The sequence below is a fragment of the Chanodichthys erythropterus genome, chromosome 5 (genome assembly GCF_024489055.1).
Source record: "Chanodichthys erythropterus isolate Z2021 chromosome 5, ASM2448905v1, whole genome shotgun sequence".
Classification (NCBI taxonomy): Eukaryota; Metazoa; Chordata; class Actinopteri; order Cypriniformes; family Xenocyprididae; genus Chanodichthys; species Chanodichthys erythropterus.
In genome coordinates, this window is record NC_090225.1 from 36,651,304 (window position 1) to 36,669,090 (window position 17,787).

The 17,787-nt window shown below is 36.5% G+C and overlaps 1 protein-coding gene across 1 annotated transcript in view; it reads right to left on the bottom strand.

The window, feature by feature from the left end:
• Window positions 1-14,230, bottom strand: part of prkceb (protein kinase C, epsilon b) — a 140,805-nt gene extending 126,575 nt beyond the window's left edge. The window contains exon 1 of the mRNA XM_067386994.1: window positions 13,297-14,230. Coding sequence (XP_067243095.1) covers window positions 13,297-13,644 — 348 coding nt within the window. The 5' untranslated portion in view covers window positions 13,645-14,230. The remainder of the gene's footprint in view (window positions 1-13,296) is intronic.
• Window positions 14,231-17,787: the final 3,557 nt, after the last annotated feature.

Here is a 17,787-nt window from a genome sequence, read left to right on the forward strand (position 1 = left end):
GTGAAAGATCTGGACTGCAGGCTGGCCATTTCAGTACCTACGCAGCCATGATGTTGTAATTGACACAGTATGTGGTCTGGCATTGTCATGTTGGAAAATGCAAGGTCTTCCCTGAAAGGGATGATGTCTGGATGGGAGCATATGTTGTTCTAGAACTTGGATATACCTTTCAGCATTGATGGTGCCTTTCCAGATGTAAGCTGCCCATGCCACACACACTCATGCAACCCCATACCATCAGAGATGCAGGCTTCTGAACTGAGCGCTGATAACAACTTGGGTTGTCCTTGTCCTCTTTAGACGGGATGACATGGCGTTCCAAATTTTTTCAAAAAGAACTTCAAATTTTGATTACAGAACAGTTTTCCACTTTGCCACAGTCCACTTTAAATGATCCTTGGCCCAGAGAAAGCACCTGCCCTTCTGGATCATGTTTAGATATGGCTTCTTTTTTGACCTATAGAGTTTTAGCTGGCAACGGCAAATGGCACGGTGGATTGTGTTTACCGACAATGTTTTCTGGAAGTATTCCTGAGCCCATGTTGTGATTTCCATTACGGTAGCATTCCTGTATGTGATGCAGTGCCGTCTAAGGGCCCAAAGATCACGGGCAACCAGTATGGTTTTCCGGCCTTGACCCTTATGCACAGACATTCCAGATTCTCTGAATCTTTGGATGATATTATGCACTGCAGATGATGATAACTTCAAACTCTTTGCAATTTTTTTTCTGAGAAACTCCTTTCTGATATGCTCCACTATTTTTCGCTGCAGCATTGGGGGAATTGGTGATCCTCTGCCCATTTTTTGTAATGTGTAGCTCTCATGAAATCCAAAATGAGCCAATATTTGGCATGGCATTTCAAAATGTCTCACTTTCAACATTTCATATGTTATCTATATTATATTGTGAATAAAATATAAGTTTATGAGATATGTAAATTATTGCATTCCTTTTTTATTCACAATTTGTACAGTGTCCCAACTTTTTTGGAATAAGGTTTGTATATACTTCCTGTGAAACTGAAGAACAAACTGATGTGACCTCATTTTGAACAAAATTAGGCCAAAATTAACTTCATTTGGAGTTCGTTTTGGAAGTTTAAAACAGCTAGTAAACACCTTTGTGCTACCAATTTCTCCTGTTCAGTCTGTGGAGGTCAGAAGTCCACGAGTGAAAACATGAATACATTGGAGAGCTGTTTTATAGAAGAAAATGAAGTTGTACTTATAATGAAATGAGACACTGACACTGTTTTTACTGTTTAATACGGTAAAGCTGCTTGATTTAAAATCTATCTATTGTATAAAGTGTGCTATATAAATAAACGTGCCGAATTGCAGAGTTTGCAGAGAGTGGGCAGCATCAGATGTTCGATAACAGTATATTGATGCTCACATATTTCGAACTTCGTTTTACCCCTAAACAAAGAACGAAAAAGAACTTCACTGTGTATATATCGCGGCCTTTAGAAATAAGTTCTTTAATGGCATATATGGTTCCATGAATGACCTTGAACTTTTCCATTGCACAGAAGGTGCTTTATAGTGGTTTAAAGGTTATTTAAATCAGGCCGGGGCCCACTAGGGGGACAAAACAGGAATGAAAATAAGGTAAAACAACTAAAAATCTAAATATTTCTTATCATTTGATTATTTTTTTATAACAAATATATGTCTCTAGTTACGTCAAGCTCTAAAATATTTTATCAGGTAGAAATAGTTGTTCTCACAACGTTGTTGGGCAATGTTGCCAAGCAATGTTGCTTGGGCACTTTCCCATTGAGAATGGGGAACAAATTCTCTCTGGATACTTTAGATCAAAATTTGTTGCCCATTCTCAATGGGAAAGTGCCCAATCAACATCGCTCAGCTACATTGCCCAACAACGTTGCTCAAAAAGTTGCCCCATGTATCATGACCACTAAATGTTAGTCGATGAAAAGAGGTTTGTAAACCAAATTTTGGTTGAAAAAAAAAAAAACCTTCACAAGAAGTTGCGAAGTCCGTGATGGACAGATCTTTAACATGGCTGGTCTATGTGGTAATTATGTTGGGCAGGAAATTGAAATGTTCTCCTATAATTCATTGACTTCAAAAATGACTTATCATTTGAAACTTGTCAGTAGAAGCCTAACGTTAACCATGGCTAACCATGGTTAACCAACGTTTTTGTTAACCTAGATAAATGTGCGATATTATTAGGCGCATGTCCAAGTATTCGTGTGGAACGTGGAAGCAAATTAGTACCACGCTTACTAGGGCTATAACGATATGCGATATGAAACCGAAATCGCGATACGCAGGTCCACGAACCTGTATCGCGATGTGAGAAGGCAGAATCGCGACACACCCCTTCCAACTCCCAGACTTATCCTTCCTGTCCAGATCCAATGCTACCACATTTTTAAATTACTATAAGTATTAGGGGTGTAACTTTTTATCATAGATGGTGTGTCTCAATCAGCTCTCTAGTTCAGTAAGTGTTTCGGGCACACATTGAATCTTGCAAGCAGGTTTAAACGTTTCTCATGTCAGTCTCTTGCATGGTCGCGTGAGAAAAGTCGTGGCTTTCTTTCACCGCAGTGCACAGCAACAGCTGTGCTCACAGAAAAGCAAAAGACGCTTGCGATGCTTTGCTTTAAGAAGTTCTGTGGGGCCGTTCACATATTGCATCTTTCCCGCGTGCAAGTCAGTTATTATTTTCAAATGTAGCCGCGCGGCAGGCGCGCTCATAATGGGATCGACGCGCATGCAATTCTCAACTTCTCAGAATGCCGCAAGCGCACCGCAGGTCGTGTGACAAGAATCAACCGATCAGCTATGGCCTTTCCGTAACAAAACATCAAAAGCTCAGCCGAACAGCTGATCATAGCTGTACAGGGTGGTTTTATATCTTATCTCCATCAATATATCTCGTAGTAAAACTAATGCAAGGGCTAGAAATCATTTATCCTTTGCAGAAACATCCTGATCCTCTTGGAGAGCTCAGTTCATGGTTGCATAGCAACGACTGACGCCACGGGAGCGCAAGCGTTTTGGAAAGAAGGAGAAGCGGTGCGGCCGCGCCTTCCATGTGTTTTTAGACGCGATATGTGAACGGCCCCTATTCATAATTCTAAGTTCATGTTAAATTTAACATTTTTTTTCAGTGACAGACAGCCCTATTCAACTGTTGATTTGAATACAGAAGGTTTTTATAAAAAATTTATATTTATTTAATTTTATTGAAATGTGATCTTGTATGTACAACAAGGAAAATTATTGAAATTTGTTAATGTTTTTTTAATAAATCTTGTTTTAATTTTAGTTTCATTTTGTTCAAAGTATCGTGATACGTATTGTATCGTGAACTCCGTATCGAGATACGTACCGTATCATGACCTGAGCGTATCGTTACACCCCTAACGCTTACTGCATGATGTTTAACTTAACATTTCTCTCTATAGGCACCTTAATTTATCTATATGTGCTTAATTTATATTTTAAAAGCTCATTATTATGGTTTAGTATTTCTCTGTAATGTAGAACAATGTTACATATAATATTCTTTTTCAGCCTTGAAACTCAAACCATTTTCCGATGCCACCCCCCAATATATATTTAAGTAATTAAATTAATATCATAAATGTGTGACTAGTTGACTAATGGCTTAAAAAAGAATGACTACTAGTTGACTAGAAAACTCTTTAGTCGGGCAGCCAAAAAATAACACATATTATATACTACATATTTAATGCTATTCGATTATTTAAATAGATTACCCTTTCAATAAAACGTTTCCAATTGATTAGTGTATGTTTTTTTGTTTGGGTTGACTTTTCATTGCATTTACAACATTCTGACCAGCAGGGGTCTTCAGGTGTTTCAAGAGCTTCGAAACAGTTTCTGAATTCGGAACCACATAGCATACTGCTCTTAAAGATATAGTAAAAGTAGTATGAGTAGTATGCAGTTCTGAATTCAGCAAGTCAATCATTTTGCGAAGCAACTGGTTCAATTCATTTAAAGTATCTTTTCTCCCATCACTAGCCGAATTTACCTTTAGTGTCATCATTTATTCACTGTTTTGAATTCACCCAACCAAATGCTCATTTATTTAATATTCAATCTTCCACAAAAGAAAGTGTTTGCAATTTTAGAAGTGTCAGCTGTGTTCCTTACATGAAACAATAATTTCAATTTAAATGTTTCAAAGACATTATAGTCCTCTACTTTTGCCACAGCACACATTACAATCCAAGAGATACAATAAAATATGACAAAGCAGTAAAAGAGAGATGGATGAGAGAGAATCATAAAAGTAAAACTTCAAAGGCTTATTATCTACAAAACTTAATCAGCGCCAAAACACACAGCCTTTCCTCTTCGCCCACAGGAATGTAGCCGGAATAAAAAGACATTTATGCACCTTTATGCAACAAGAATGTTCATAATTATACATCACACATGCAGCGGCTTGTAGACGAGGACACACTCGTAGGCATTTCTGGTTAAGGCTAGTTAAGGCATACCTATAGCCATTTAATCTATCTCAAGGAAAAAAGTAATTTCTTTCTAAGTTTAACAGTGTACTTCCCCGTCCTTTAATTTACTTGGAGCTTTGAGATAAAAAAAAAAAAAAAATAGTGAGTGTCTACCAGTCAGCCCATCCTCTAAAGTGTCAGGCCAAGATATGGTTTAAAATCAAGTTGCTCTTCTAAAGCCTAGCACACACATAAAGACTCCTAGTCTCTTGTTTTCTGTCATGTTGGTGCACGTACTACACAACTGAATGCTGATTAATCAGTGTTAGAAATGTAACCAGATCTAGAGCTCATGGTTAAGATTTCTGCTAGCCCTGCACTATACCAGCTCTAACCAGCATAAACAAGCCTGGACCAACATGGAATTCATGCTGGTTCTTACTTAATTTCTCAGCAGGGTAAATGTATAAGATAAACATAATAAATCAGGAAACTAAATGAGGAAAAATAAACTATGTGTATGAGTTGATGCTCTCTTGATTTGTGCTTACATGAAAGTGCAATAATTCTGATGAAATGTAAAAAGAAATGTCTCAAATGACAAAAAATGTGGTTATAATTTTTGAGCAAAATAATTGCAATTATCAGTTTAACCATTATCATGCAGCCTTAACCAGTTCTGAATAAGAATCAGTTTTCAGTTAATTGGGTATCGAGAACCAGCTCCATTTTACAACAGGTTCCAAATTTCCAAGAGCTATTCGATAAGACATTTCCAAGAACCATTCGCATTTCGATTTCACTTATCGATTCCTGTGTGTATTCCAAAATATCCTTGTAAACAGTTGGTTTTGTCTTAAGTTGAACGTAGACAGAGGAGAAAGAAAATGTGTAACAGTATATTGGATCTGTGCATTCGTCTTAATATTACATTAATGTGTCATTAAAGGGTCATGAAACCCCCCTGTTTTACCCTGGTCGTTCACACCTCTGAGTTTCAAAAAGTCTGTGAAAATGGGCATGTAAAGCTCTGGAAAAGTGGGAGTGTAGAGGGGGGGGAAGAGGGGAGAGAACAACCAATGAAGCACAGACATAGAACACACTCATTATACAGAATAATGAATATTAATATATGAGCACAGAGAGAATGACAACAAATTCCCAAACACAAGGGAGAAATGCGAAAGAATATTTAATATGTAATTTGATTACATTTACAAGCACTGCAGTCTCAAAATCAGTCTTTTAGAACAATCGTGTCGTTGTGTTCAGATATGTGTCCAGTTTGCACATATAATTCATTTGAAGAAGACTTGATGAAATATGTGTGCATAACTATACAGTGCTGGTTAATTTTTGGTGCAGGAGAATGTGTGAAATAAAAACTTAAAACACGGATACTTTATTCTGTATGAGCTATGTGCCACGTGGCTAGTGTTATTAAACTCATCGCGGAGCTCCGCGCTGAAACAGAGCATATGCGCGCTCAGCCTGTATATCATAATAACAGTCTTATTTTTCATGTGTTTGTATTCAAACTCCAGTTCTGACCGCATCGCGAGCGAAATACAAACAACACGTGCTGTTGTGCTGAAGGAAACATAGCCTATACGGCTCGCGTGTTTGAACGCAGCTAGAGCAGGCAGAGGTGAATGAACAGCACTTTTGTGACATTTGAATTCTCCGCTGTAATGCGATCTCACACGAACATATTTTCCATTTGTGCTGGTAAATTACAGCAAAACAATCCACATGCACACAAACCTCTGCTCTGGTCGCGTCGCAGGAAAACACCTTGTGTTGTAGCACTGAGGAAACGAACACCAACGATATGTCTCTGAATGACAACAGACCGAGGCGAGAGAAGTGATACTTCCTCATGCATAATACTGCAATTATAATCGTATGCATACTACAGTGCAGTGATTGGATTGAATGAGCTTTATGTCATGAATATATATGTAGAGAATCTACGTCAGCATGTTCGAAAGTACACGATGACGTCAGATTTTGTGACGTTGCTCCGACTCAGCAAACAGGAAGACTGAGAAATCGCTCTGAAAAATGCAAAAATAACTATTTTTCACAACATGAGTACAGCCTCTACATAACTGTTTACATCTAAAAAAAAAAAAGTGTTTTAGGGTTTCATGACCCTGTTAATCAAACCAACAACAAGAAAAAAGTAATCACAGATCTTAACTTTTGTATGGACGAATCTTTATTTTATTTATAAAAAGAAAACTATGCAGTGTTAAATTTGACTACATTTGATTTCAATTTCTATACCTGAACATTGTTCAGTTTAGGGATGTAGGAACTGTTTTAGCAGCATCAATGTCACAATCCACAATAGTCACATTGCAGGACCGCAGTTGACCCTTGATCAATACGACCAGGCCCCACGGTTCAAAACGCATCTGATTTGCAGATTAATTGCAATGTTTAACCATCATAGACTGAAAGTTTATCATTTGCATGTGGTTTTTGGTCCTGTCAGTTTAAAAATTCAAGCAATTTTAAACCATTCAAGCACAAGAAGACAGGAAAGAGAACTCAATTTTGACATTGCACGTGCACACAGAGCAGTACATGCAGCACGTGCACACCGAATTCCAGTCTCTTTCATGTCTATTTGTTCTTGAACGGACACATATACACAAAATTATGTCAAAATGTGAGTCTCAGTGAGTATCCTCGTAAACACAGTCGCTTATGTCTTAAGTGAACGTAAATAACTAAAACAGATGCGTATCAGTATACTGGATCTGTGCATTCAGTCTTAAAGTGACAGCAGCCTAATAAACCTGCTGCTGTCCGTGTCAATAATGTTAATCAAACTACAAATACAAAGAGAAAATCACTTTTGTAGATAAATTAATTAACAAAGATTAATTATATTTATTATATATTTAATATTTATTTACTTATATAGTGAATGCATTCAATTTCTGTACCTGAATGTTGTTAGACTTGACTGAAAAACATAAATCACTATTTATTTCATTTGTATATTTGTTTTATTGTATTTATCTATGCTTGTAATTTGTTAATTATTTTCTATGCACTCCCCTACAAAATCCCCAATCATTCTAGAATGATTAGTTCTTTACAAATAGAGCTATTCAAGTCATCTGGTATAATTGTAGTCAAATCGCAGAAAAACAAAATATCGCAATGTCAGTTTTTTTCTACTATTGTGCAGCCCTAGTTCAATTGTATTTATTTGTGCTATTGCTAATTTGTTTATTAGGTCTTATTTTATTACTGACTGTTTACTTTTCTATAATTATTTTTGCAATTTATGTTAGGCTAGTTGTTTTTGCTGTGGTATTTTTGTTAAAACCATAGGCTAAAGTCCCTTGTGTGTTCTGATGATTTTTGTTCATGGTATTCAGCTGCAACAGAATGTTTTGCAAAATGACTAAATATGTTTGATATCTAAATGTTTGATCTAAATGATCGATAAGCAGAATCGGAATCACTAAAATTCAAGCGATACCCAAACTTAGTTCACAACCCTACTGAAGGCAGATAAAAGACATGCAGACAGACATGGTGGGCGTGTAGGATCAGCCCAACCTCTAACTTATTCTGAAGTTTACACAGCCGGCAAACCTCGGCCTTCACACCTCCAACTGGCCCCACCATGCGGCTCTCGGTTAAAGCAAATGGAGATGAAAAGCTCCTGCAATGAGCTGCCTAGGATGAACAACATAACACTGACATGCCCTTTAGAACAGAATAAGCCAACAGCATGCAAGTGCGGGCACGACCGGGGAGGAGTTGTCTTTGAAATAGGTGAGAGTGTGTGCATGAATTGGGTTCATGGGAAAATAGGTGACTGAGTAATTCTCATAGTCTGACCAAACCTCTACAACCTTTCTCACACTTTCTCACAAATTACTTCCAAATTACGCAAGTGCTTCCCACGAGCCAGACCAAAGCCTACTTCTGCACACATCTGTCTCACAGACTGATGCTCTTTTTCTCTTATACTATCAGGCACTTGCCTGTCTTGACAGATACTCACTATGACACACACAGACACGCTCTGCCAGGAATCCTGCTTGCCTGAGGACGAAAGGCTTGGGTAGGGTTGCACCTAAAATGGTCTTATTTAAGATGCAGTCACTACTAGTTTGTTTGTAAATAAATCTCTAGTTAATTTGGTTGCATCATTTGCTTTCAAAGTAATGTGTAATCATTTAATATGACATTTACCTTTATTAATCGAAGCAGCCTTAAAAAGGCTGAGCATTTCAGTTTTATATTAATAAATTAAGTGACTTTTTGTGGTAACACTTTACAGGTCTCATTTGGCCCACTGAAGTGTCTTGGAATGCGCAGCATTATTCAATGTGTTGACGTAATTTCAACTGAAACAGGAAGACAGGGTGGGATATATCGAACAGCCCCGCCCTCATATTAAAACAGCCAATTGCGTTTCATGTATATCATATCTTGTCCAGAACCACTGAGCTCAATAAAGCTTTGGTTTCCTTCTAATCTCTAACCGTTTCTCCTCCTAATCTCCTCTATATCGCTTTAAAATGCAGCATTCTGTGCAGAATTCAAACGGTTCAATATGTTATGTGGTCTGTGCCGACTCGCGCATATGATCCACTCTGTGCTCTCGTGTCTCTGGACCAGAGCAGACTGCTCACTCTGCGGCGGTTCAAGTGAAACTAATGTGAAAACGGACTTCATTCGCTTCGATGGAAAGCATATTCACACTGTCTGAATCATTCCCTATCCTCTATATGTGCTATTCACCATATAGAAACTAGTAAAAGTGTGGAAAAAATTATCGATTTCAGTCTGTTTATAGTGTAGGAGGGGTGGGACTTCAGATTGTAGAGAGCTTTTGATTGGACAAAAGATTTGATGAGAAGCTGAAGTGTGCGGTGATGTCATGAAAATCTGTGATTTATTTTAGCAGAAGTGAGAGACTGTAAGTTTTGAATGCTTAAATCTCCTAAATGCGAACTTTGTCAGTGTTTTGGAACACACCAGCTTATTCATAACCTTAAGGCTAACATATTAATACTAAAAGCTAAAAAAAATAATTAAATTTTGATTTCAGGGGGACTTTAACATTTGTTAATGCATTAACTAACATGAACTAACAACAATACATTTGTTACAGTATTTATTAATCTTTGTTAATGTCAGTTACAAAAAATCCAGTTCATTGGTTCACAGTTTGTTCATGTTTTAATGATTTTAATGATGTATTAGTAAATGTTAGAAGTTTAATAAATGCTGTATATTGTTCATTCTTAATTCGTGCTAACTAAAGCAGTTAACTAATGGTGTTATTGTAATGGCCTTAATAATCATGAAATACAATAAAGAATATATTTAAATGTTGTATGGAAAATAAATAAATTTGACATTTATTTATTAACATTTTTAAATAAATACATTATAAAATACACAGTTTAGATCGTTGTTGGGTTTTTTTGGTTTTTTTCACGTGAACATCCTCATATATGTCTAAGGGATTGAATTCACACAAAACTTGATCTCGATTATGTAATTCAGTAGATCAGACATTTTCTTCCAGCTGTCATTCCTGCATGCATACTATATACATGTGGTTAATGTCAAATGCTTTCAATGGTACAAAGCTCTGATGTGTAAGTTGTAAATTAGTCATTGTGTTAGCCCCAACTAGGGTAAGTTGTAACTTAGAACTGGTGCAACCGGCCACAGGTTACTTGTTTGTCATACCAGCTACTCTGTGAGCTCTAACCTAAACTTTTCATTTGTCAACAAACTTCATATAAATACAGAGGAGAAAATCAATGGGTTCCTCGAAAAGTATCAAAAAGTACTTGTGTGAGAACAGATTTTGCTGAAGCATAGGATGCTGCATGTGTAGCCGGTACAGCAACACAGCTCAATAGAGCATTATTAGAGAGCTGTCAGCATTGAAATGGAACATATGAAGATTTTCATCTCATTGTTTTTAATCTGTTTATATCGGTCTATCCATCTGTAGTAATCTGTGTAAACAAGCATTTATATTCATGTTTATATTTCAACTCTTATTTCAGGCAACATCTCTGTATATATGTGAACCCATGTGCTTGTGTAAATAGATCAGATCAGGAGATTCTGCACACAGACTTATAAAGCTCTCTGTCTTCAATAATAGTGGCCAATCATTCAGCAATCCAATCTGAGATGGAAACATAAAAGCAGGCGATTGTATTGGCACTGCACTTCTTACCACCACAACGGAGCTTATGATGGCACATCAATAATTCACATATCCGTCTGTGTTAGACTACAAAGAGCAGAGCAGTTTCTAGGGTCGCTCTGAGTCGGTGGCCAAGTCATCTACTGCACATCTGCCATACCAGGGGCCCCCTTTTAGGACATTTGTCCCATAAATGAAAATTATGTCATTTAATTACTCAACCTCATGTCATTCCCAACCCTGTAAGACTTTCGTTCATCTTCGGAAAACAAATAAAGATCTTTTTGATGAAATCTGAGAGCTTTCAGTTCCTCCATTGACAACTACGCAACCGACACTTTAACGCTTCAATATGTTCATAAAGAAACTGTAAAACTAATCCATGTGTATTGAACGATTTAGTACAAATTTTCTGAAGAGACACGATCACTTTATATGATGAACAGTTTGAATTAAGGCTTATATTTGCATATAAACATTCATTGACACACATCAGTTGTGGTAAACGGAAGCTCAAGCATGTTTGCTTGGTGCGTGCGAGAACCAATGAGGTTCATTCTCGTGTGTTTTACGCAGCATGTTTGAGCTTCCTCAAGAGGTTTGTTCTCGCGCGTCAAGCAGGTTCGGTTGAGCTTCGGTTCATGTTCGCTGATCAATGTTTATATGTGAATAAAAGCCTAAATTAAATCTGTTCATCGTATAAAGCAATTGAGCCTCAAAGTGGTAGTTGCATAGCTGTCTATGGAGGGACAGATTTCTCAGATTTCATCAATAAGATCTTCGTTTGTGTTCCAAGATGCTATAAGATGCCATAAGAACTAAAATCTTATGGGTTTGGAACAGCATGAGTTTTCATTTTTGGGTGAACTATCCCTTTAAACGGACCAAGACTGATGCTGTACATATAAACTTTTATTCAACAGATCTAGTTTGTTCTACAGTATTTAATGATATACAACTAGATTAGGTTACACTTTATTTTAAGGTGTCCTTGTTAGTGTAATTATATATTTAAGTACTGAGTAATATTAATTAACAAGTACTTACTAAAGGGAAAGGGTTCGGATTATGCTTTGGTTTGGGGTTAGCTGCATGTAAATATGCATAATTACTGTTGTTGCTACAGTAAGTACATGTAGTGTAACAAAGACACTGTTACCCTATATTACCTAGTATATTGTTCATTGATATTCTATTACTCTGGTACAATTCATTGTTTCAACTGAAATCAAAACATTTAGACAGGGCAGCCAGGATATGGTGATGCTCATCGTGTTTGCCAATGACAATCAAATACAGATTGAATTGAAAAATGTTGGCTACTATATATTTCAGTCATATTGTGATACTCTCATGGTCTGAATCTATATGGCAGCTAGTGGCTTTATGATGGTTAATGGTTAGTGTTTCTATGAAAGTATCACAAAAGGTTTGCTCTGATTCATACATTTTTGACTTCCATAGCTTAAATGTAAATCTAATATAATCTTATATAGTCAGCTCAGTTAAGTTATATGAAGTTATTTAATTATTTTTAATAATTTGATTTAATTTAATTACATTTTAATCACGTAATTAAGAAATGTTAAAGTTACCCGACAAAACATTTTACAGTTTAGGCCTATGTGTGGGTACAAAATGTTACAAAATATCAGATTTACAAATACTGTCCTAACCTAAACAGATTCAAAGAGTTCTCTGACCATTTGGCATCATATTAACATATGTCTGCATTAATGATGACTGCATGGCTCTTTGCAGCTGCAGAAATATTTATGACAGGCAGCCAACCTCTTTCACCGTCTCTATGCAACCGGGGTTATCTGAGCATTCATCTGAGGCCTTTGCTGCAGAAATTATGCAGGTGGCATCAGAGGAAGAGGAAAGCAACACACACCTGCTGCTGGCGCATGACACGAATGATGTGAAGAGAACATTCAAGAGAAGATAAATGTGTTCTCATTTTGGTGGGGAGGTTTATTTTGAACACTGAGGTTGTCTACCCAAGGCAATAAAACATCTCACTATGACAACAATAAAGTGACGTCTAAAAAAGGAATTTTACAGGTATTTTGAGACGTAATCTGTCTCGCGCAACGAAAAACTGTCATTTGGCCCCACTAGAACAGTCAAAACACTGATATTTTTGGTGATGTTCCTAAGATGTAACTAAATCATTCATTTAAAAAACTGACAGAACTTCTCATGTTTTGTCCAGTGTCGACATACTGGTCGCAACTGAAAGCTGGAGCAGCGTACGGTTGCTGTGGTTACCTCCTCAGTTTAAAGCAAATTCTGTTTGCTAGCATCTATTTGAAGACAGCTGATACGCCCCTCTGGTCAACTTGTAACCTAACTTTTGTAGTTACTGAAATGTTTATAAACACTGAAATGCATACCCGTATGAAAAAAAAAAAAAGAACTCTTAAGACTTCACCCTACGACCTTTTACTTTCAACTGAAAACAAAAACATCTTGACTGTGTTTTGGAACATGGACGCCAATTCTTTTAACCGTGTTCCAAATCACAGTGACCATTAAATGGTTCCAACATGGTTTGGGGGTACCTTCCATAATTCGCACCCAAAAAAAAAAAAAAAAAAAAAAAAAAAAAGACATTACCCAGTCCTCGAAGTGTTTACTGTCGTTATGCAGCAATTCCTCGAACTGAATGGTGCAGTTGGCTACAAAGTCGTCGTAGCCAATCGGCGCATCATGAAACACCGACAGCTCGATCTTCCGGCCGTCGTGCACCTCCGTCACAAACTCATCGTGCCAGACGGGACTGTTGGTCTTCTGCTTGGTCGAGGTCTGACCCACGCGAAAATCATCTACGTTGAGGGCGATGTACGTGTCCAGCAGGAAGGTTTGTGTCTTGGGGCCGACGGCGTGTCTCAAAGACCAGGCTGTGGGCTTCAGGTCCAAAGCCTCGCAGATCTTAATCTTCAGCAGACCGTTAAAAACCACCATGGCCACTTTCGAAAGATTTAGTAACAATATTGCACTTCAGCGCCTGGTTAATTATTCAACCAGTGTATAATACGGTCCACCGGTTTGTTTACAGGATTGTTGCTCCTTATAAAACAACGTAAATGTCCTTCGTCGTCCTCGTGGATCTGCATGCAAAGTGTAGAAGGTCCAGACAGAAAGAGAACGTATTGCTATGACCTACGGACAACCTGTATGTGATTTTGAAGCTGTCCAAACACCCCTGTAGGCAGTCAGCAAAGCAAGTTGGAGCGAAAAAGGAGAGCTACAGTGTATCAGCACCGATACGACCAGCATTCCACACCTCAAAATATGCCAGATATATATGCTGGATCTCCTCAGGGTGAGCCTGTTCCCTCGTCTGGCTGGAGCGCTGCTGGATGTGTCTCCTCCGCGCATTGGGAGGAAAGTTCTCCCCGCAAAGCGTCTTTCGATTCCCCCCAGACTGGAGAACGTGAACGAGTGTTTTCAAGGGCTCTGTACTCACTTGCTTCTCCCAGGGTCCTTGTTTGACCGTCGGTACTCAGTTTCCTGCAGACCTGCCTCTTTTTCTCCTTACTGTGTGTGTGAAGGCTGGTCCAGGAAATGCGCAAAACACGTCAGTTAGTGCGCGGAGAGGGCTGAGTGAGTGCGGCACTGGAGCGGCCCTGCTGGACCCGCTGCTGCTGCTGCTGCTGCTTCTGGTCAAGCATCATCCACAGGGCTGTAAAGATGAAGCGTGGATGTGAATACCAAATGTGAATAATGCACCCTGCTCAAGTTATGCAATGCAGACAACGACAGACCGTGTGAAGACCCTCTGTGACATATTCTTAGTTATAACTGAATACTTCTATTTTAATATATCATTAATGATTATTTGAACGGATTGGTCTACCCATAATGCTAAAGCCATTTCTATAATAATTTCGTATCGGTGTTTATTGGTGTTATCCACATCTTGCACATGGATGTTTACATTGCGTACTGTGGCAACTCCACTGGTAATCAACCCGTTTTTTCCAACCACTTTTATTAATGAACAAAATCGAGTTGAAAATGCAAAGTCGAGTAAAAATGACAGGAGTTATTACAGCAAGTTAAATGCAAACAAAAATGTTATGACATAATGATGAAAAAACGTTTTTACAGTAATTGCAAGACAAAAACTAGATTACTTCAACTAGATGGTGATGTTTTTGTATATTATGTCGCTACATAACATTAAAAATGTGTAATAAAATGTGTAACACTTGGTCTGAAGACAGACTTTTGTCAGCTGAGGACAACTTTGAAGTTGAAAATGTGACATATTGAGGTCCACCTTATCATCAATAGTCAAGCAAAGCGCCATCTCGTGGATGGAATTTCCATTACAGCAACAGGCTTGGTGCTTTATGATAAAAAAAAATATATATATATATAGATATGGAATAAGTATAATGAAGGAATTATAAGTAATGTGTGCTGATCAGTGTTGCATCGTTCATTTAAATGTGCCTTCAATGACGCATATGAAAGCACATAATCCTACAAATGTTTTACAAATGCTTCCCTGTTGCTCTTTATGTTGTCTTGAGCTGCTCCAAAGTGCAGAACATTTTATTTAGGAAAAAGTTTTTGCTCTGGGTTATTATAAAAGGTGTCTGATGCGCTCTGCCTGTTTGTCATTTAAACAACTTTTATCATTACGATTAAGATTAAAAGGATAGTTCAAACAAAAAAAGAAAATTCTGTCATCATCCCTCAAGTTGTTCCAAACCTGTATGAAATTACTTCTTCGGCTGAACACAAAAGAAGATATTTTGAAGCATATGGGTATCTAAACAGTTTGACTTCCATAGTATTTTTTCCCCCATATTTCCAATGGGGCCATACCCATATTCTTCAAAATATATTCTTTTGTGTTCAGCCGAAGAAGTAATTTCATACAGGTTTTGAACAACTTGAGGGTGAGTAAATGATGACAGGATTTTCATTTTTTTTTTTTTTTTTTTTTTTTTTGGTGAACTATCCCTTTAAATCATATTAAGTGAGTCTTTAAATCCAGTAGGTGGCAGTGTCCTTATACAAGTGTTCTTTCTGACCGTTGAGGTGCATTGCTTTCCCTTTCAAACTGTAAGCATCGTTTGAGTAGAGTGCTTGATTAATTCGTTAATACAAGTGAATTATATATGGGCATACATACATATCTCATCTCAAATCTTCAATGTAAATAATGTAAAAACGTAAAAAAGATAAAGAAAATATATCTTTATGTAGGCTATAGTGACGAGACATAAAGTCTATAAAATGACCACTTGAAATAAAAACACCATTATTGCAAATACTTTTATTCATCAACTTTCACTTATAACACAACATGTTGATGTTGTTTACATCCCTTTATTTATGCTCATTATTGCGCACATAACCAAAGTATGTTTGCTCAGTTCACACCACTTCAGATTTACAAGCGACTGAAAGGCTAGGCCACTGTCCTCAGGTTTGGAGAAAAGCTGTCTCAAATATCAGTTTTTGATTTAAACATCAGCATCTGAGGCATATCTGAACACTAGTTGAACAAGAAATGTTTTTATCAATTTATTTTTATTAACGTATGCACAAATTTAAGTCTTGAAGTGCAACATTCCCATGGGATAAGATCAAACAAATTTTCCATAACAAATGATCACAAAGTCTTTCTAAAAAAAAAATACTTAAATGGTAAAGAACGGCATAAACTTTCGAAAACTCCATTTAATGCAATTCATTTTAAACTGTGTCTTTTTGTTTCAGACACAAAAATTAGATGAGTGATGTCTGCTGGAGGATGAATGGTGATGTTGTTTCGACATCAGGACATTTCCCTGAGGCTGGTTCTCATCCTGCAATGACATTAGTCAAAGATGTTCTAGCTCACACTATGGCCTCACACGAGTCTAGCATGTGGTGTGACTCCAAATGATGACATCACCAGTAGGAAGAAAATGAATGCCCCTTTGAGACATTGATAGTGCAGGGTTTATGAGTGTGTAGGCTCTGTGTTGCAAGAATAGAAGCGGCCATTTAGGGCTCTTTGAGGGTCTTAAAGCTTACTTCATTCCACCCCCAAAATGCCAGCGTCGATGTTCATATACTTAGTGCATTAGAAATTACTGTCGGCGACTGCCAATAGAAATCAGACCTGTGGACAATGCTTCTTTGTTTGGACATAAATAGACACATGAGAGGCCATCCTGAACAAACTTAAACCCCATGACAAGAATCATATGTAACATGGCACATTCAATTTTGTGCATCAGTTTGGATTTGTATATATATATATATATATATATATATATATATATATATATATATATATATATATATATATCATAACATGCCCCATATGTGAATCAAAACACATGTATCTTGTCTAATAAAGCATAGACCTACATTTATGGCTAAGCATTTTTTCTCTCTTTTCTCTCTTAAAACATTTTTTTTTTTTTTTTTGCAATCTGACTAGTAATAAACAAAATACAACAGTGGATATACATTTATAATTTTGTCATTTTCCTAAAATTCCATGTCCACCACAGTTTCCTTTCCACCATATCTGAAATTAATTGCATTATATCAAACAGCATGCTGTGGTGGAAATGACGTTTTCAACATTTTTGTAATAAAATAGACCTTTTTTTTTTTTTTTCACTTGTTATCGTTAGTCTATTTTTATTATTATTTTTTTTTATTTAGTATTTTATGTCTCCTAAATAACCAAAAGAAAATGATTTTTGGGATAAAGGATAATGTTTTACATAAATGTGTACTGTGTATATTTATCATGTATATATAAATACACACACATGCATTTATATATTTATATATAATTTATATTATATATATTAATGTAATACATTTTTGTTAAATATATAGGCCTACATGCATATATATATATATATATATATATATATATATATATATATATATATATATATATATATATATATATATATATATATATATATATATATATATATATATATATATATATATATATATATATATATATAGATGTAGGCCTATATATTTAACAAAAATGTTAAATATATAGGCCTCATTGGTACTGTGTATATATATATATATATATATATATATATATATATATATATATATATAGAA